The 20,570-nt window shown below is 46.7% G+C and overlaps 1 protein-coding gene across 4 annotated transcripts in view; it reads left to right on the top strand.

The window, feature by feature from the left end:
• MBNL3 (muscleblind like splicing regulator 3) overlaps window positions 1-20,570 on the top strand; it is a 91,375-nt gene that overhangs the window by 46,431 nt on the left and 24,374 nt on the right. For all 4 annotated transcript variants that reach the window (XR_008483885.1, XM_054289364.1, XM_054289362.1 and 1 more), the window contains exons 3-4: window positions 12,099-12,263; window positions 20,264-20,464. Coding sequence is in view for 3 of the 4 variants with exons in the window: in XM_054289364.1 (XP_054145339.1) it covers window positions 12,099-12,263; window positions 20,264-20,464 (366 nt within the window). In the remaining variant the exon portion in view is untranslated. The remainder of the gene's footprint in view (window positions 1-12,098; window positions 12,264-20,263; window positions 20,465-20,570) is intronic.

Raw genomic sequence — 20,570 nt, 5'->3', positions numbered from 1 at the left:
GGTAGCAAATACTGGTCACATATCTGCTTTCTAGTGCCAGGTGCTTTTTAAAGAGCACTTCTGAAGGTGTTTTGTAAGAGAAAAATCCCCTCTGTGACTTAAATGTGCATATGTTACTGGCTGTAATAAACAACTCACTAAATAGATCAGTCTGCAAAAGCTGACTAAGGTGGAATACTTGCCTAGGGCAAGGCAGGCTTTCTTTTTATTTTTGCCTGGTTTTTTCCTTTTTTTCTCTTTCTTCCTTTCTCTTGAAGCCTTGCTGCCTCCTAGATGGAGGGTTGTGATTCAATGTTACTTGGCCTGAATGTCCTCTTTGGAAGCCAAGGTCCATGTGAGATGTGTGGTCCTTGCCTGCTGTGCCTAGCAGGCTGCAGGACCTCTCTTAAAGGTACTTTTTGTATCTGCACCTTTAATCCTTTGACCAACAGCAAGTTCATTATACTGTGGGCATGAAATCTGAGGCCTGGCATGGATCACAAAGCTTTGGGGTCCTTGCTTGGAGCTGTGTGGAGTTGGTGGCACACAGTCAGCCCTTTTCTGTGGCTTGGTAGCTTCTCTGCAAAGCCAGAGCAGAGGAGAAAGGTGCTGCTGTGCACAAATGTGCCTGGCACATGTAGCTGAAACAGGAGCACGAGGACAAAGCTTGGTCATTGGTGAACTGAACCATAGCCTGAGAAAGCAGCTGGGGACATCAGTGGGACATCAGGGTGAGGAGCAGGGCAAGCTGGCTTTGCTCTGTGCCATGGGGCAAATGCTAGCCAAGAGCAGAAAGGTGTCCTGTGCCTTGGAACATCAGACCCCTGGCTCTGACAGATAGCAGGGGACAAATCCTGTGGTGGCAGCTGAGGCCATCACCCTCCTGTGCTGCTGCATCTGCTCTTGCCCTGCAGTCGCCTCCTTTGTTGGCTTAAGCTGTTGCACAGAGGGACTCTCATGTCATATTCTGACATATCTTGGTTTTTCCACCTGAAGTGTGGAAAGCCAGAGTGGCAGAGCCCAGCCACATCCTTTCCTGCTCAGGGAATGGTTATTCTGCCAAATTCTTAGAAAAACCCAACCAAACCGAGCCACATATCTTTTTATTTGCAATTTCATTTTTTCTTTCTGAAACGGTGAGAATGAGGTTTTCTGAGCATGACTTTGCCCTCTGCAGGACAGGAGGGAGGGTTTGGGTCAGACACTTAGTTATCAATCTCTGCTCTTCCCTATTTGCCTTTTCCCTTGTGTAAACTTGAGCCATGAGGCTGCCAGAGGTGGTCACATGTCCAATATTTGTATTCATGAGCACAGTACTTTAACATTTATTCTCCTGGGCTTTGATGTACTTTGCCTGGTTCTGTCTACGTGTGGTTTGCCTGCTGCAACTGTAATATTCAACAGACACTGTAGGTAGAGGAAGGTCAGAAGCATCTACTTTCCATATGACTTTGACAGATTCAGCTGGTGAAAGTTATAGAATTGGATTATGGGATTTACAATGAAAAGATGGTTTAAGGGACAAGAGAAACTGCACTTGCTGTTTTCAAATGCTGGTCTGGTGTAATAGCAATCAGGAGGGACACAACTGGGGATGGAAGGTGGAAGACATATGTGAAGTTTAATTCAGTTTGTTTTTCTTTGGGGTTTTGTGGTGTTTTTTTAATACAGTACTTGTGCAGTATTGTTCCAGAGAGCTGGCGTGGGCTTTTTTTGTAATTTATTATAGAAGAAAAATCAATGACTTGCCAGTGTTTCTATCTTCCAGGTAGAATTGATTTTTTTTTTTTTTACTTAGAAATAGTCCCACATTGAAACCCACAGGAATATTAACTTTGGTGGATGTCACCTCCTCCACATCCTGCTCTGTACCTGCAGTGATCCCAGGGCTAAACATGCTCCTAAACGTGTTCTCTTTACTGGACACTAAATGCCTTCTTTTGTAATTGTTATCTCTCATTTCCTTCAGCAGGTCTGTGACCAGGCAGGTCTGTAAAGTCTTACTTGTCTTGGAGAGAGCCTGTTGTTGATACTGTATTTAAAAAGCCTATTTTATTGTGATTTTAACATTCCTGAACATAGGAGAGTAGTGGAATAATACTTGGAAGACATTAAAAATGCTCAGTTCAGAACTCTAAATGATGATAATTCTACTCTGTTTAAACCTAATTTCAAATATGTGGTGGTAACAGACTGATATGTTTCACAAATGTAGCATAATCAAAATATATTGGTGGATACAAAAGAAAAGAGCTTGATCAAGTCTTTATTCCTGTCTTTTGTGACATGAGATTGCTGTTATAATCTCTCAGATAAACATTTTTTTTCTGCTCTGTGGCTCTACAGCTCAAAAAACATACTTTGACAGTGCCATACTATTTTAATATATATTTCTTGGGCTTGGTAAACACTGTCCATTGCTTGGAGCAAGCTAAATGTTCCACAAACCAAAAACATTGAAATCAATACACTTTTTTCATTGAGCATAACAGAGCATGCCATTGGCCTCAAAGAAGAGAGCTTGGCAGGGGAACAGAGCTGGAAAGAGTTGTCAAGATGTAAAAATATAATGAAGGAGCTACAGGGCTTTTCCCCAACAAAATAACTGCTCTGAGTTTTTAAGAACCTTCAAGTATAACAAACAGCTTGGAATGAAAATCCTGCGTGAGAGCAGGAGGACAGCCATGACCTCTTTGTGCTGTCCTGGGGAAACTCAGTGGAACATTGCTGTATTCAGCAATGTGCAAAACTTCACTCACAGCAGCTCTCAGCTTCCCTAATTGCCAGGTGAATAAGGATTTGGGAATTTAGGCTAGTGCCTGTGGCTGCTTAGAATCTACTGGAATGCAGTAGTTGCACGTCCCCCCTGTTCCTAATTAAAATATATTTTTAAATGTCAGGGTGATAGTACTGAGCTCTGTGGTAACAAGGCATCGTTTCTTTCTGGAGCTGGGTTTGCTTGCCGAGGTCAGTGGTTTGAAGTGATTGGCAATGGCTGTGAGTGGCTGTCACCAGTTAAGGTGCTACCAGAAAGGGAGATGAGGACATAGAAATGCTGCTTTCTGCTTTGTTTTTGTCTCCTGCTCTGGTTTGAGCTGTGTAACAAAAACAAGCTTGACAAGCATTTTGAGGCTGCGGATTTTAAAGCGAGTCCCAGATAAGCGTGTTTGAGTTCCTGCAGAGCACATCTGATCTTGCAGACCCCCCTGCCCAAGTGCTTTGCACGTTTATACAGACTGTTTGAAAGGACTGGCATGTGCAGTAGGGCTTGGCCACGCTGTGCATCTGTTTGTTCCCAGCATTTGCACCTGATCACTCTCTTACCCCGGTGTGAGGGAGCGCTGTGATGTGCTCAGGGTACATTTTTAATATCCTGGTGAAATTGTTCACCTGCTCAGCTGTTTGTGCCATTGATGGGGAGTGTGTCCCCTGCTTGGGCGAAGTGCTGCTGTCCCTTATGCGCCTTCAGGTGGTGACCTGTCCAGCTCTGCAGTAAGTAGATGACTGCAGCCCTGTCAGCTTGGCCACGTGCCACAGGGTTGGTCATCGTGTGTTGGTGGCAAGGGGCAGCTTTCCAGTCCTGTGATGGGAAAGAGCCTTCAAGCACAGCATATCCCCCTGAGCCAGTGGCACACAACACAGCCCCTACAGCCTGGTTTGTGTCTGTGGTAGAGGTTGGCTTTCACAGACAAAGGCTGGATTGACAAAGAGATGGAAGTGCTACGGGTCTTTAGCAGTGTTACTTCAGCAGTCTCCTCAGCTGGCTGTTGGCAGCTTTATTTCTGGACTTGAATACCTTTTGTAGAAGTGATGCTGGATTTTTTTACCTTGTGTGTCCTTCTTTCCATCTTCCCTGCAAAGCAAAAATATCCCTGCAGAACAGTCACAGGGGGAGGCTGAAGAGCAGCATCAGTGTCTTAGAGCCAGGGATTGTTGTGTTTGCTTTTCATTCCTTGTGCATTTTTCTAACTCCCTGGACACAGAGCTAGAGCCTACCTGGACTGTGAAGTGATTGTGTTTCACTGAACTGTTGCAGAGGGATATAGTGTTTTAGGTTTTTTAAGCTCAAGCATTGTTTGGCTTCCCAAGACTCTGCCCCATGGCTGTAGGGAGAGGAAAACTGGGTACACTGGGACTGTGCAAAGTGCACCAGCCTCCCTTCAGTGGGGTGAACACAGAATGCTTGCTTGGTGTGCTCTGAGGGTTTTCAAGCTGCCTTGCACTTGCATGTGCCACTGAGCTTTGCTTTGAGCTCTCAGTTCAGAAGGACCCAAACCTCTTGTTGTAGCTGCCAAATGTCACCTGCTTTCATTTGGAATCATGCAAAACATCAAGGTTCATTCATTTCAGTCAAGATCAAGTCTAGGCTTGCTCAGAAAGGGCTTGACCTAACATCCATTGAAGCCACAAAATTCAGTTGCTGTTTTAGTGACAAGCTCTGGGGCTGCCTTGAGAGTGCTGGGAACATTGGTAGCCCTGGGAGCTTGTGATAACTATTCTGGTTTTTCCACTGAAGCTGTGTGGAAAGGCAGGTCTGACTCTTGTCCTCTGTACCCTGACAAAAGGCATGTCCCTGTTCACCTCAGCAGCCCTGGGTCAGAGCTGACATGCTGCTGCTGCAGCTCAGAGCATCGTTCAGAACAGCACAAAATCTGCAAACCATTCTCTAGTGGCTGCAGGGGAACTGAGTTGGGCCAAAATAACACCTGGGCTGTTTTTAGCATTTTTCTTCTATTTTTCTTTTTTCCCTGTGCAGGCTCAGGGAGGTGGCTCTTTATACTCAGAGGTGGGAATTTCAAAGTTAGGCAAAACTCACCCTAGAGATATTGTAAAACTGTGGTTTGTGCTTTTTATGGGCTGTTGAATTCTATTTCCAGCAAATTCTGTATTCATGAACTGTACTCTTTCTTGGCTAGAACATGAATTTCACAGGGTCTGTATCATCCATAGCTGGAAACCACCAGATTAACCTTAACTGTAGCATTTTTATTCACACACATTGAAATTGAAACTTCTGTATGGTAGGAAGTCTGTGTTGCTTCCCTTGCCTTGGAGGCTGATTGCCATCTGGTAATGCTAACTAGAAGATACATTTTGCTTTTGCTTTCCAGCTATGATCTGTTCACAGCAGGATCCTCACCATAACAGCAGTCTCTGGGCTCTCTGTAAATGGGTATTACACCTGCATTTGAAAAATGTCAGCAGCCAGCTGTGCTGTATTTTTTATTGCTGTTACAAGTAACTTTGGACCACCAGCTCCTTTGTACTCAATACTGTCTAAGCAGGGCTGCTGGTGTAGGAGGGATGCAGAGCACAGACTATCCAGAATCCCAACATCTGTCCTAAAAGGAGCAGAAAAAGCAGTAGAACTGGAAAGCCTTTGTGATGGGTTATTTCAGAGAGGGAGAATGAAGTGCTGGTGTTAGGTTTAGGAGTCTTTGATGCAGCACAAATCCACTTCCAAACAAGACAGGGAGCAAAGCATAGGATAAATTTTTATGTGACTATCCACAACAGCTTGGAAAGCTGAGTTCAGTGGTAGTCTGGAAGGATGTGCTTGGCAGGACTGTTCAGTTTTGTTTTGTTCTGATGGCTTGAATGATGGAATAGAGAGAGTATGCTTGTTAAATTGGTAGAGTGCTTTGAGCTGGGAGGAACTACAGACACTCTTTAGAGAGCCAGGTGTGGAGTTGCAGATAGTCTTGACAGGTTGGAAAAGTAATCCATAAAAAGGTGAGTGAGTTCAATAAAAGCAGTATGAAATACAGAGTTGGAGTGAATCAGCTGCCTCATACAGGGAGCAGCATAGCTGGGTCTGGAGTAGTTCTGGGAAAGGCTTGTTGAGAGTGAATCAAAGAGTGTTACATTGGTAGTAGGAAGGAAAATGCCATGCAGGGATGTAAAAGCAGCAGTGTCACCTGCAGGACTTGTGAAACAATCTGTGTACCTACATAGCACTGAGCAGGGGTTAGGTGGAGCACAGTGCAGGTGCCCACACCAGCAGGGACTGGGGGAGTAGCCTCAGGAAAAGCTTGGAGACTGTGCAGGGAGAGTTGGAAGAGGATGGTTTGCATAGTCTGGGGCTGAGAGTAAGGAAGGGGGGGTAGGTGTGACAGCAGCCTTTAAGTATGGGCCCTTCCTCAAGGAGGAAAGGAATAATTCCTATTCTGGCCTAAACCAGAAGTTTTAAGTTTCTGTTGCAAGTGGAGCAAAACTGCAGTTGGAAATCAGCTGTGAGGAGCCTGATGTGTTGGAGTCCTGTATCTGGGAAATACACAAGTAAAGGGAACAAAGCAAATAGGTGGTCTGTGTGGGCAATTGGGAGATGTATCACTTCACTATATCCTTCTAGACCTGGATTTTAGGATGCTTGTAGGGGGGTCTGACAGCCTTCCATGAGAACATATTCAAGGAGTGCTTTTTACATAATTTCACTTTTAAACTGCTCTGTGAAAGTGAGCTGCTCCAACACTGCTAGGAGGAAAGCATTGCTCTGCAGCAGAAGTTACTTGATGTATTGGGCCAGGGTCAATGTTCAAGGGAGGTTGTGAGGTTGCAGTTCTCACTGACTCAGTTGGCAGCATAATTTCTGAAATTCCCTTAGCCTGTAGAAAGGAGTTGCAGATAAAGGTATGTTCAGGGCTGGCTTTGAACTGCAGTGACAACTGGGCTACATGAACACCCATCTGAGACATAACACTCACTAATGATCAGACTGACTTGTCAGCTCCAGCCTCCTTTGTTTTCCAGTTGAAAACATGTTATTTCCATGCTATTTGATGTTTGCCAGTGGAAGGTGTTTGATCCAGCAGTGAGATGGACAGCTGTGGAAAGAGGAGCGTGGTGCAGCATTGGAGGAGGCAGGATGAGCCACTCAATCCAGCCAGCATCAACTTGCTCAGCCCTGGAACAGATTGCTTAGGGACAAACTGCAGTGAGCAGTTGAGTAGAGGTGGTGCACTGGTGGTTTGCTGTCCTGGAAGGGTAACTTCAAAACTGCAAGTCCTTATAGGATGGGTGGAGGACTTAGAGCTTGGGCACCAGGTACCAACTCTGCCTTCCAGGATCTCTTTTCTTAGAGAGCAGGTGTAGACCTAAAGCAGCACGTGCTGCTCAGTACATGTTTTTAGTTGTGCTGCATGGACATGGGGATGCAACCCTGAGCTCCCACTTTTTGCCTCACTGTTGCAGGACAATTCATGCTCTATGGCATGAATTTGCAGCCTGCCCTGCAAATGTGGAGCAGACACCCTGATGTTGAGGTTGTATTGTGTATGAGAAGGCCATGCAAGGCTGTGGCAGGAGCAAGGATCCATGGCCAGGAGAGCCTTTGTGTGCATGTGGTGAGTGGGATGGAAAGCAGGGAGCATTTCATGCCTCAGCACTGGAGCGACAGGCACTGAGTAAGCAGGGCCAGCACATCTCTGAATGTGCCTCCCCACTGAGTTCCTCTTGGGGAGGTGGAAATCTGCTGCTTCATGCAGAGAGAAGTTATGTAGACAAGCTGTGTTTTGGTGCCTGGTTTTGTGCAAAACATGGAAATCCTTTCCTGCCTGGTCTCTTTTCATTCTTTTTGCTGTCAGTCATTGCACATGTCATCAGTGTCTGTGGAAAAGACTGCACAGTCAAGGCACCAACCTACTGCAGCCTCCAGTGTGTGAAAAGCCGCATTAGCTTGAAGATTTTCACGTGAGAACTGTTCATGATTGATGGGATGTAGTGTGCAGTCATTAAAACCAGAAATGTGTGTCTGGAACCCCTCACTGGCGTCCGGGATTAGAGACCGTAACAAACTGCATTACTGGTGCACATGTGAGCAAGCCTTGGGGCTTGTGCTGGGAGCCTTGCTTCTGCAGCACAGTTCCACTCACTTCAGCAGCCAGGGAGGAGAGAATTTGTGCAACATGCTTAGGGAAGGTTCATCCAGCCTGGTGCAGTACCCAGAATGCTCTTATTTGCATCCCGCTGAGCTAGGATGCAGATGACAAGGTGCAAACTCCACACAACCAGGTATAATGGAGGTTTTTTACTGGGTTTCAGTGTGCTGCCTTCAGTGCTGCACTCCAAACAGCTGGCTTTGTTGCAGTGCAAGCTGCTGTCACGTTAGCTGGTGTCAGATGCCAGCCATTTACAGTATACGCCATCACAGCATGACTTGAGTTGGCAACACAGAGTCAATCACATGCCAGCAGCCTACTGTAAGGGTGGGGGAGTGTGTGGGAAGAAATGGGGAGAAGATACTCTTATAAAATCCTTTAATGATTTATTTTTAATATCCATTTTTCAAGCCTTGGAAAAGTGCAGTCCATATGCTTTTCCCTCCTGGTTGTAGTTGGCAAAGAAGCAGATGAACGTGGTCCTTCAGACTCCTTCCATTTTGTGAGGAGCCAGAAGACAGAGCTATATTTAGCGTGTTGCCAAGGCCAGCAGCAGTCTGTTACTGGGTGGTGATTCCCTGGCTGCAGCCCTGGGTGCCACCCAGGACAGGGTGGGAATGTGCCTGTCCTGGACTCAGTACTGAGCCTAAATTGACAGCAGCAAATTTCAAATTTCCAGTTACAGGAGGATGGTGCACTGGTGCCTGCAGGCTCTGTGTGCTGCTTGCCAGCACAGATCAGTTTTTGAGCACCAGCCCCCTGCCAACATGTGCAGTGGCCACTCCAGGTGCTGTAATGGTGCTTTTTGGTGCAACACTCAGCTTGGAGAATTCCTCAGTTGGTCTTCTGTGCACAGCTCTGGAACTGTCCTGTACCCTGTGCTGAGCTTTTGATCTGCTGGAGCCACAGCTAATCCCTGCAGGAAAGCTGTGCCTTGTAGCATAAATATGCTCTAAAATTGGAGGCCTAACTCCTTGTTGTATTTTCTCATGTTGTATTCCTAGGCCACTCAGGTATAAAATGGAGTTGTCCTTATTTATCCCCAGCCTAGTATCCACACAGCAGATTTGCTACCAGTTCCCTGTTGCTTTCCCTGCTGTGTTGCAGCTGGTACTGAGGAGTTAAAAATGGCATCTCCTCTGTTCTTCTGGCAGCTTTTGTGGAGCTGAAATTGGTCTTGAAGACTGTGTGTGTTTCTGGGAAGTAGCAAGGACTGGGTGTTGTGATGGAAGGGTAGAAGAAGGGCTCACCCCTACCAGTGTTGGAGTTCAGGGAGTATTGGTGGTGCCCATCACTACAGAGCAGGATCTTGAAAGTTGTTACAGAGCAAGATGTCTAAACTGGGAACATTTTGTGTCACTCTGTCACACCAGCACTTCCTAAAATTCATTGTCTGAGAGATGAACTTACTGTGGTGCTGTAGAGGGGAGCTCAACTCAGTGTGGCTTCCAGTATGGCCCAGTGAAACACAGTGGTTGGTGGTGCTCAGGATCGAAATGTTGGTGAGGAGGAGTTAGACCAAAGGCATGGGTTTGAATCTGAGTGTAGCAGTGATTTATTTAGTCTGAGCCCTCAAAGGCCTGACTGACAGCATTTCACAGCCTTTGCTCTGCAGCAGCACCTGCACAGCTCTGTTTTTTACAAATGCCTGTCCTTGAAACCAGTAGCACTGTGTGGGCACTGGTTTCGGCTTACAGACTGTCTGCAAGACCAACGCCTCGTGCTGTATGGTGGTTTTTTTATTGGTAGTAAAAATATTCTGTTTGTAGAACCCCCTGTTGGAATTAAGCAAACTGCTTTGAGGGAAAAAAAAATAGAACAAAGCTTCACACCAAGCTGGGGTTGCTGGTATCAATGATATTCATAATTTCAGTTGAAATAGCAGAGTCCTTCTCAAGTTGAAGTCAACTGTGTAGGTATTGTTTACACAAAATAGTAGTTCTTTTTTTCATCTTCTCCATTCCTGCAGTGTAGAAACATCTACACAGATTTATTCCAAATTTGGTAGAAATAAGTGTTTCCCCAACCCAAAGCACTTGTGCCAAGTTACAGTCAGGAGGAGTTTCTGAGGCTGGAGCTGCTCCTGGCCATGGGCAGCCCGTGGTTCCGTGGGGTCTGCTCCTGGCCAGCAGCAGCCCTGCAGGAGCTGTGCAGGTGGGACACTCAGAAATGCTCTGAGGCTGAACCCTGGGCTCCTGCTGGGTCCCAGGTGATGGCAAAGGCTGTAGAGAGGCCTGGTCCTGTGCAGCATGAGAAGGATGACCCAAACCTGCCCCGTGTTCTCCGTGCAGATTAGTGCAGTTATTTCCTTTGTAGTGGCACTGGGTGTCTGAGCACCAGCCAGCTGCAGTGGAGCCATTTTACCCTGCTTCACACAGATGTGAGAAAGTGTCTGGTGATGAAGATTCGTGTCCTCAGGGCCTGTGAGCAATTAACTCGCTGCTGGGGATCTGGGGCTGTTGGATTGCTGAGAAGCCAAAACAATAGCATTAAAAAGCCTCTTTCCCTTTGAGTTGGGTTGTGGGAGCCACTGGGCTCTTTTAGGAGCAGGGCAGAGTTTCATTCCAGGAAGCCAGGCTGCTAAAGTTTGGAAGTAGTTCTTTTTCCTGTCCCACTGGCTTTAGCCCATCACTTCTTGCATTTAATTATTTGCCTTTTGTTTAACTCTGATCTCCCTGGAGCAGATAAGAGAGGAGGCTGTTCCTATGGCACATGTCAAACAGCCCCTTTTAAGCTGCAGTCAAGCTCTGCAGCCCTCTCTCCACTGAAGCTATCCCACAAGGAAGGGAGGCAGAGTAAAGCTTGGAAGTTTCAGGCTGCTCTACAGCAGCCTGGCATGCTGGGGAGCCTGGCTGGGGATTCAAACCCAGCCCCTGCAGTGGCTCATGGTGTTGGCTTTTGGCAGTGGTACTTGGACTGTCCGGTGATTTCACCTGAATGTTTGCAAAAGCCTTAAAGAACCGCCAGGGGAGAATCCTGGATGCATCAGGGGCTGATCCCAGGAGGCTCCCACCTGAGCCTTGGGTGAGTGGTGTGTAACAGTGATATCCTTGTGGACCTGGTTATGGGGTTACAGCTCTGCTGACAGGGGCAGGTACATGGGGTCATCTGATGTGCCCCTTTTGGAAAGCAAATTTAATGACACTGAGACTGAGAACTCTGTGTCCAGCCCTTGATGACTGTGCCTGGGATAGGCTGGGTAATGGATGGTCCTGTGCCTTTGCTGGCTACAGGAGCTGTTATTAATTATCTGTCATGGAACAGCACTGTTGCCTCCAGGTCTGGCCTTATTATAATAAGCTTTGAATAGCTCAAAGGAATTTGTTCCTCAAAAAAGTCACAATTTTTGCATAAAGTTAGATTAAGTATTTCATGTTTTCTGTATGCTTCTTGTTTCTTGGAGAAATTCAAAAAGAAAGGGGGGGAGAGAGAAAACCTTATTTTTCAAGAACTGTTTCATCTTAATGACAACATTTGTTACTAACTTTCTTATTTAGTGATATTTATCTTCTTATGTCTACTTGCAAACACTATTAAAGTAAGACACAGTTTATGCATGTTTTTGAAGTGATGATCTCAGTTGATTTGCAGGGATAACATCAGTGATCTCTTGACTTTTAGGAGCCACATGTTTATTGCAGGAGGGAATGAGTCAGTGATGCAACACACTTCACTTTTGACAAATGAAAGTGTGAAGGGGGAAAATCATTCAGCATTTTGGGGTATTTGCCAGTTGTGGATCAGAGGTGCTGCCTTACAGAGCTGTTCTCTTAAAGTTTTATCCAGTGCAGCTGGGGAAGTGGTAGAGACAGTTTTGTTTCTTCTGTCTGGTTGTCAGGGCCAATTAAGTGGTCTGGTGTTGGGAAGGAGGGGAAAAGCAACCCACGCAAGGAAACTGGGAATTTTTGTTGTTGTTTCTGGAACTGTTGCCACTAGTTTCTGAAAGTCTTGGTGTTTGTGTTAGATTGTTTGGGATTTTTTCTTACAACAATCATTTTAACATCAGGAAGCCTGACTTTTTGGTTTAGCTTGATAGTACTCAGTTAGTGTTACTGCAGGAGAAGTCATGTTGCTCTTCTCTTCACCTACTATAGAAAAATCACAAAAGAGGCACAGTAGCTACCAAGCCGCCTCCGCCTCGATGATTGTGTTGTTCCAGTAACCCAAACAATCCTTAATTAAATTTCTCTGGCTGCCCTGGGTGTTACATTCACTGAAATGCTGTTCCATTATGTTTTTTAGGGCCGGTGTACCCGAGAGAACTGCAAATATCTCCACCCTCCCCCACATTTAAAAACACAACTTGAAATAAATGGACGCAACAACCTGATCCAGCAGAAGACGGCCGCAGCCATGTTTGCTCAGCAGATGCAGTTCATGCTCCCAGGAGCACAGCTACAGCCAATTGTGAGTCACAGCCCTGCTCCCTGTCCCTACAGCCAATTGGGAGTTACAGCCCTGCTCCCTGTCCCTACAGCCAATTGGGAGTTACAGCCCTGCTCCCTGTACCTGCAGCCAATTGGGAGTTACAGCCCTGAGCCTGTTGGGATCACACTGCTCCCTGTCCCTCCCTGTTTGTTCACAGAGGTCCCAGCCCTGTGCCTGAGCTCAGGCCATTGTCTGTGCTGCACAGATCTGGGCAGGATCTTCCAGAGGGGTGTCTGATGCTACTTTTGCATCTCCTTGAAAGCTGTGTCTCTCTTTTCCTCTGATAACTGAGGAGTTGTGAGATTCAGGGCTTCAGGTGGAAGGGTCTTGCCACAGGTGTTTCTTTGACCAGCTGATTGATGTACATCCCAGGAGTTCTCAGTGGCTCAATTCCAGTGGATCCTGTTTGGGATTGTTGTTTTGGATGATGCTGACTCCCTTGGACTAGCTGTGTGGCACTGTTGGACTAAAACTGGGGAAGATGAATCCTACCTGGACTTAAATTTGTTTTAATGTCTGGGAGTGAGACCATTTCACTGCAGTTGTCCCAGCAGAGAATTGTACTAATGTCACAGCCCTGTCACTTGTTTATCACAGTAATGCTGATTTAGAGTTAGAGCAGGAAGGATTTGCTTCTTTTCAGGTAGGAAGGGGAGCCTGTGGGAGATGGATGTTTGCAGAACAGGTAGTTCAGAGAAGCCTTCACTGCCTGTCCCTGCTTTTGCCTGTCATTTAAAACAGGTTTCAGGCTGGAGAGCCCTGTTACGCCAGGGAGAGAATGGCTTGTGTCTGCTGGTTGGTGTATCTGGGAGGGGATGACACTTGTCAGCTGAGTTTTAGTCTGTCACAATCTCTATTTTAAGAGCTGTCAGAGGTCTTGAAGTAGCTCTTCAATGCTGATGTGAATAAGCTGCACTGAGAGTTAATTAGGAGTTCTCAGTTTGAAGCTGGGACTGAGTGTCTTTCCTGGGGCAGTGTACACTTAGTGAGCTGTAGCTGGGTGAGGCTCCTTGTGCTAAGCCACATGGAAGGACTGGCCAGATCCTTTGGGCAAGCTCTTCTAGCCTGAAGGGGTCAAGTCTGTGAACCAGCCTGAACTTGGCCTCCTGGTGTCCCACCTACAGTGCCTGGCCTGTCTACCCATGTGGGACACAGCATCTGTCACCCCAGCTGAAAAGCTCAGGTGTTTCTGCTTTATTCTCACCAGAGAACAGTGAAGGATTTCTCCTCATTAGAGGCTGTTGTGGTGTTTGGTGTGAGAACTTGTGATGGAGGTTTCTGTGTTTCAACAGGGGAAGCTGGTCAGTGTCCCTTCATGATGGTGGTCTGCCACCCAGCTGGGCTATTTCCTCAGTCTGGCATATTCCTCCTGTGTTTTGGGGGATTTTCTGTGTTTGCCATCACTCTGATAATCTTGTGTGTCTGCTAGTAGCTTTATCCTGCCCTATAAGCTAAGAAAATGCTGTTTATTCTTCCCATTCTGAAGATGGAAAGTTGATACAGAAAATTGGCCACAGAGAGGGTCTTTAGTTTTGCTGTACCTTAGACTCTTATCTGCTGTAGTCTTGCACCTCTTTTTTGTGGAGCTTGAAAGTATGTCCAAATCAGAAGGAATCCTGAGTTCCCTCAAAATAGTGACATTGGTTTCCAAACCCTGTACCAAAAGCAAACCCTTCCTCTTCTGTGAGGAATTCACAGTGGATGTTCTCTTGCTGGCTATTCAAAGCATCTTTGGGATTTCCTTTTTGGAAAGTTCCCATCTTCCCACTTTGCAATCTTGCAGGTCCAGTACGCTCCTGAATTTTACTCCTGCCTTTTAAATTGCCTCTGAGACTGAACATGTTGGTTTGTCTAGTTGGTGCTCTCATTTCAGAAGTAACCTTATCTGATGAGAAAGGCCCCTGGTTTCTAAATTGTGCCATGAGGGAGACATGGGCAAAGAAGAAAAATAAAAATTTGTTCTGCAGTGACTGCTCCCTTCATGCTTTCCCACGCTTTACTCAGACTAAACAAGCTCTTGGTCTGATTCCTGCTGCCCAACTTGCTCCACACCAATTTCAGGACAGACAAGAGATTGCTCTTTCAACTGCCTTTGATTTCCCGAAGATGCTGTCAGTGGAAACTGGCTTTGAGATTTTTTTTCTCTCTAAATGAGAAGGGTGGGGCCTCCTTCTGGGTACACATGAAATTCGCCAAAGCAGAAGGTATTGTATGTGATGCAGCAGCAGAACAAATCCCATGTGATCAGAAAGCTGATCAACAGGATGCCTGCTTAATTGGGATGCTTGCCAGAGATGAGATTTGAAACAGCACACTTAATAGCTCCAAACAGCAGCTGAATGCTTAGACATTTTAAAGTGCAGTTTCACCAGAAAAGCTACTGAGTTAAAAAAAACCAAAACACCACCAAAAAAACCCCACCAAATCTAAACCAAACCAGCACTTGAGAGAGCAGTTTTTCACCAGGCTTCCTGAAATGGTGTCTGTCTGTGAGCTGGGCTCTGGCATTGATAGGAAGAGCTGCTTTGGTCAATGTTGTTTATGTCTGGTTTCTCAGATATGGTCTCTTTGTGTCCTGTGTGTGCCAGTGCTGCACCTTGGGCCTAGTGCCCACCCTCTCCATCCTGCTTTATCGCTTTGCAGCAGTGTGGGGCAGACTTTTGGAGCTGACCATGGAGGTGCTTCACCCCCAGGTCCTGGTGACATGGTGGAGCAGGGCATTGGTTTGCCCAGTGCCTGAACAAACTGTTGATGGAGCATGGCAGTGGTGACACACCTGCCACCACTCCTGCCCTGCAGCTGCCTCTGCTGCTGCCTAGGGAAGCTATTTCCTCTCTTTGTTTTCAAGCTCTTTGTCTTTTCTTCATGCCAAGATCTTTGTAGACAGGACTATCTTGATAGTTCTGAGTCACCCATGCCCCTGAAGGCAGCCCAGACTTTAACCCAGCCCTTGGTCCCCTCCTGGGGCAGCAGGATCCTGCTGCCACTCCTTGGTGCTGATGGAGGGGTTAAAGTAGAGGGTGAGCAACTTGCTTGGCCAGTGATGCTTGGAGCAAGTGCTAGAGCTGATTTCAACAGGTGCTTTGCACAGGCATTTTTTCCATGCAGCAAAAACCTGATGTATATCTCAACTCTAGTCAAAGATAGGCTAGGAATGAATAAATGCAGGTATCCTGGCCCACCCAGGAGCTGGTATCTGCCAAGAGACAGTGCTGTGGGGTGTTAACACCTGTCTTTTACACTACAACAGCCCACAAATGAGATATTCTTTGAGCTAGGAATGTGTCTTTGCAGTCTGGTTGGGGAAATGAGCATCTGTGGTGGTAGGTAGCTGGATGCTTTGGCCCATTGGATTCACTCCAGCATGCTCAGCCCTCATGTTGGAGGGTGGTTTTGCAGCCAGCCCAGCCCCATGAAGTTACACTGGAGAGAAGGCAGATTTTTGGTTTTCTGACAACATCAAGTATGTTTTTAATATCAAGGTTTTCAGTCTCGTCAGTATGAGATCTTTATCTTCAGTTTCTAACCCCAGACTGTAAGCTGCCATTGTTTTTTGTGTGCTTTCCATATATAGCTGCTTAGCAGTGACCTGTCTCCCCTCCTTCAGGCTATCAACACCTCTGTATTTACAGTGGGCTTCTCATTTTCAGGCTTTCCCTTTTTTAGGGTCTGAGGTAACTCAGAATCAACACTTCCTGGCTGAGACAGTGCTTGTGTTTGACAAAACACCAACCGCTCTTCTGCCTTCCTCTTCACACCCACTCTGTGTTTCTTCTCTAGCTTTAGCACAATTTCTGCTAGCCAAATCCAATGCAACTCCTAGATTGTTAACAAAATCAGCTGTTCCAGGTTCTGCTGTCACCAGTGGTGACAAATGCCCCTCCCTGGGACGGTTCCTTCTCTCTGCTCACACCTTCAACCCAACAGCTTCCATGCTTGAGGTCTGGGAGGAGCTCAGAGCTGTCCAAGCCTTTGGCAACCCTCACCCTGAGATGTGTTCTCACAACAGCCATTTCAACTTTTTTAAATTATTACCATTCTTACAAGCATTTTAATACTCAGTAAACCAGTCTTGTGAGCTGCTACCAGCCTGAACCCTTTGCTGCTGCACTGTAACCTGTTTCCCTCTGCACAGGAGTTACTGGTAGTGTCTCTATGCTATGATTTATAAAAGCTAATTTGCAAGGAATTAGCAAACCTGTCTCTGTATTTCCTGAATTAGCAAGAGCTTGAAGGAGGGCAGCAGGAGTAAGTTCTGATACTTTCTATCCCTCTGTTTTGCCCTAGAGCATATCAGCAGTTAAATTGACAGTATGATTTTTTTAGTGTACAGCCATAACATTGCTCTGTCAAGTCTCCTGTCCCTCTGTTCCTCTTCCTCCCACAGTTTTATATCAGGACCATGATGCCATTTGGTCTGGGATATCCTTTGGTTCAGTTGGGGTCAGCTGTCCTCTGTCCCCTCCTGACTCCTTGTGCTGCCCCCCATGGTCGCCTCACTGGTTGGGTGGGATGAGAGGCAGAAAAACCCTTGGCCCTGTGTAAGCAGTGCTCAGAAACAGCAAAAGCATCCCTGAATTATCTACACTGTTTCCAGTACAAATCCAAAGCACAGCCCTATACCAGCTACTGTGGAGAAAATTAACTGTATCCCAGCCAAAAGCTGTCACAGGAGGTGGACAGGAGGCACGTTGAGGAGGGCAGTGCTGTTTGGAGTGAAAATTACATTTGGGTTCTGGCTGCAAGGAGGAAATTTGCTCTCATTCCCTGAGGACATGGGGGACCTGCACAGACGTAGAGGGAAGCATTGGCTGGCAGCATCCCTATTACTGGTGCTGATGCATGAGCCAGACTGGATTTCCCAATCCAAGACAGGCAGCCGGGTCTGGCAGTGAGCACAGCCCATCTTTTCCCCTCATCAGCCACAATAAATACAGAGCTCCCTGGTGCCAGCTCACAAAGGCACAGTTCTCAGAGTGCTTCACACACTCCAGACTTAAACCCCAGCTCTTGTAGGTTGAATCTGTTGAGTGAGGTCTGCTTGTTCCCTGGCTGTGCACCCGCTTGGCTGCAAGTGCAGCCCCAGCCTGCGGGCAGGGTGTGGAGCACAACTGGCACTTCCCATCAGGGCAGCAGGCACACAGTGCAGGCAGGCAGAAGGAGCCTTGGGAAACCTTGGGGAGGCAGCAGCAGATGTCAGGGCACAGAAAGGGGTGAGCAAACAGCAGCAGCAATAAAAACTCCTCCTGCTCCTACGAGCATCCCTCTGTGGGTCTCCAGGACCGCAAGTGGATCGTGCTACTCAGTGATCAAGAGATCACTGATGTTATCCCTGCAAATCAGTTGTTCCTCATGCACATCTTTCCTCCACTCACTTCAGCTTGGGTTTGGATCCATTAACCCTTGCTGATTGCTCCCAGTGAGAAGAGGGACTGCTTTTGAGGGAGTTGGGGATTGTGTTTTGGTGAGCAGGTCCTGCTTCCACCTTTGTAGCAGCTTTGGTGAAGAGGCTGGTATACCATCTCTTAGTGAATGTTTCAGGTGAATTCACTCAGTGTGAGGTGTTGCAAGCCCCCAGCATTCCCAGTCTGCACAAATCCTTCCTTCAGCAATGGGAGAACATCTTCCCTTTGTCTCAGAAACCAGCGAGGTCCTTGGCCTGGCTGCTGGTTGTGTTTGAACCCAACCAAGCAGGAGAAGCTTGCTTTAAAGGGTGCCCTGGCATTTTGGAGCAGTGTTTGTGCCACACCTGCTCAGTCAGGATACTTCTGCTGTATTAGGTGCTGAAAAACATAGGGTAGGTTTGCCCACACATTTGTGCAAGCCACTTGTACTGCAAGGTTTGGGTTACTATGGGTACATAAAACAAATGCTGACAACATGTCAGGCCCCAATATAACCTGTGCAGACTGGCCAGGCAGGAGAAGCTCCTTAAAACAGCATTTATGATGCAAATGGTGATGGAAGTTCAGCAGATACCACTGTAATTACTGGTACTTGCATAAAAGAAAACAACCTAATGGATGCTGCTTCCTCACTAAAGTGTTCAGGGAGTCACAGATTTGAAAATCCTAAAGAACCTTTTTAGCAGCAAAAGATGTAAAATATCTGGGAGCCACCAGGGAATTGAAAGAGACAAGAAAATTATTTAATAAAAGGCTGTGGATTGGGGGATCTCTGGCTTTAGTGACTGAAGTCTCCCAACAGCTGAAGCAGTGCTTGACTAAGGCTCACAAGAAGGAAAATTGGAAATCTGTCCCAGAAAAAGAATCATTTGGTTCTGCTGCACTTAAAGCATCCAGGACCATTGATTCAGGAAGCTGTCTCCTCACTGAGGAGCAGAAAATGGGAAATATTCTGTCAATGATTCCCTTTCCCATGGGCTGGGGAGCTGCTTGCTGGCACTGACCTTAGGGAGGGGCATTGTTGAGCTAAGCTGGGTTAGGACAGTTGGCTGGTGTTACTGTGGGTAAACTTCTTCCACATTGCAACAAGCAAAGTATGGAAGTACCAGGGTGAAGGTGCTGTTGAGGAACACACTGACCATATGTGGCTTCTTTTAGAAGTTCACAGGACTAGAAGTACCAAACCAAAAGAAAGGAGGGAATGATGTGTGTGGCCAAAAAACTGCCCCAGGCAATTGTGTAAGCACACTTGTATTTATTGCCAAATAGAGGCTGTAGCTTCCAAGGATGGTGTCATAGACACCTGCCAATATGAGCAGCTTTAACTGGAACCCAGAGTTCACAGTGGAGCAGGTGACAGGAGGGAAAATAAAAAAGGTCCAGTTTTCAGGCTGCGTTCCCTGGGAGATGCTCGAGCCCCTGCTACAGGAGCAGGAGTGCTGCCATGCATGCTGCCGTCTTCAGTGAGATCAGTTGGAGATTTTCATCAAGTTAGAATTGGTTTTATTCCCAAGAATACTTTGGATGTGGTGCTTTAAAACCTCACAAACTCCCCTGGCTACAGGGGCTAGTCCCAGACTTTAAACTGAGCATCTGCTTAGGAGCCTTGTGCTCACCTGCCTGCCAGCACAGCAGCTCCTTTTCCACATGAGCACTGCTGGATCAGCTCAGGTCAGGGAAGAGCTTCTGGCCCTCAGCACTGAAGCTCTGCTGCACTCAGAGGACCTGCCTAACACAATGGAGAGACCTGAAGTGGTTGAGATCTTTATGGCCTGTTGTTCTGTCCCAAAGAGAACATGGCTCCTTGTGGCACAGGTAGGGTTTTGGACCTCACACTAGTCCACCTGAGCCATCTCATCTGTTGTGACATAATCATGTTGTGGTATTAATGAGTTTGGTGTCCTCTTGGTGCTGTTCACATGGAGCACAGGCTTAGATCCTTCTCCAAAATGGCTTTTGCCTGAACTCTGTTGGCACTCTGAAACCAGCCTCTGATGTGCAGCATGCCTGACCAACTGAGTGTACTGCAGCAGAGCTGCCTCACCTGACTGAATGGTGCCCACTGTTGGCCATGCCAACATGGAGCTCAGGGCAGGCTGATGGTGGTGCAGCAGTGCAGCTAATGGGGTTACCTGCTAATGGGGTTACCATAGCAGTGCAGCTAATGGGGTTACCTGAAGCTGCAGTTTACCTTGGAGTCTCTCTACAGCATTGCGGTGTAGGCATAAGGAAGCTGAGATGTGTATTTGGGAATGAGAAGTCTGTTTAATTTGGGCCTGCCCTAATTGCTGGCATGAAATCCTTAATTGTGTCATTAAACTATAAAGATCATCAATATGCTTTGATCTGACAAATAAAGATGCCTTGTATTCAGGATGAGTCACAAATCTGTGAGTCAGGAGAAGCGAATGGATGGCAAATAAATGGCAATAAATGAATAGATTGGAGAGCACAGCATTTTGATGTGACTAATCAAATTGTCTAAAAGGATTGAAGTGTGATGCAAGGCTTTGATGGGAAATCCAAGACGGAGCTTTTTAACTAATACTTTGTTTTTCTTCTTTCTGTACACAGACAACATTTCCTGTGACTCCATCGCTTGCAACAAGCCCCACAATGGCTTTTAGTCCCTACCTGAGTCATGTTTCTCCTGGGATGGGCTTAGTTCCTGCAGAGCTTTTACCAAATACTCCTGTCCTGGTTTCTGGAAATCCTACTGTTACAGTACCGGGAGGCTCTGCTGGGCAGAAACTGATGCGTACGGATAAACTGGAGGTATTTGGACATCTGATACAATACTGCTGACAGGCATGAACAGGACATGTGCTCCCAGCTGTTGCTCTCTGCTAAAATGACCTGATGCAGCACAGTACAGAGTTGA

This window comes from Melozone crissalis, unplaced genomic scaffold (genome assembly GCF_028551555.1).
Source record: "Melozone crissalis strain CALT ecotype California unplaced genomic scaffold, PUWL_Pcris_2 ptg000068l_1, whole genome shotgun sequence".
Lineage (NCBI taxonomy): Eukaryota > Metazoa > Chordata > Aves > Passeriformes > Passerellidae > Melozone > Melozone crissalis.
Note: the sequence above shows the minus strand (reverse complement) of the source record. Positions and strands in the feature narration are given on the sequence as shown.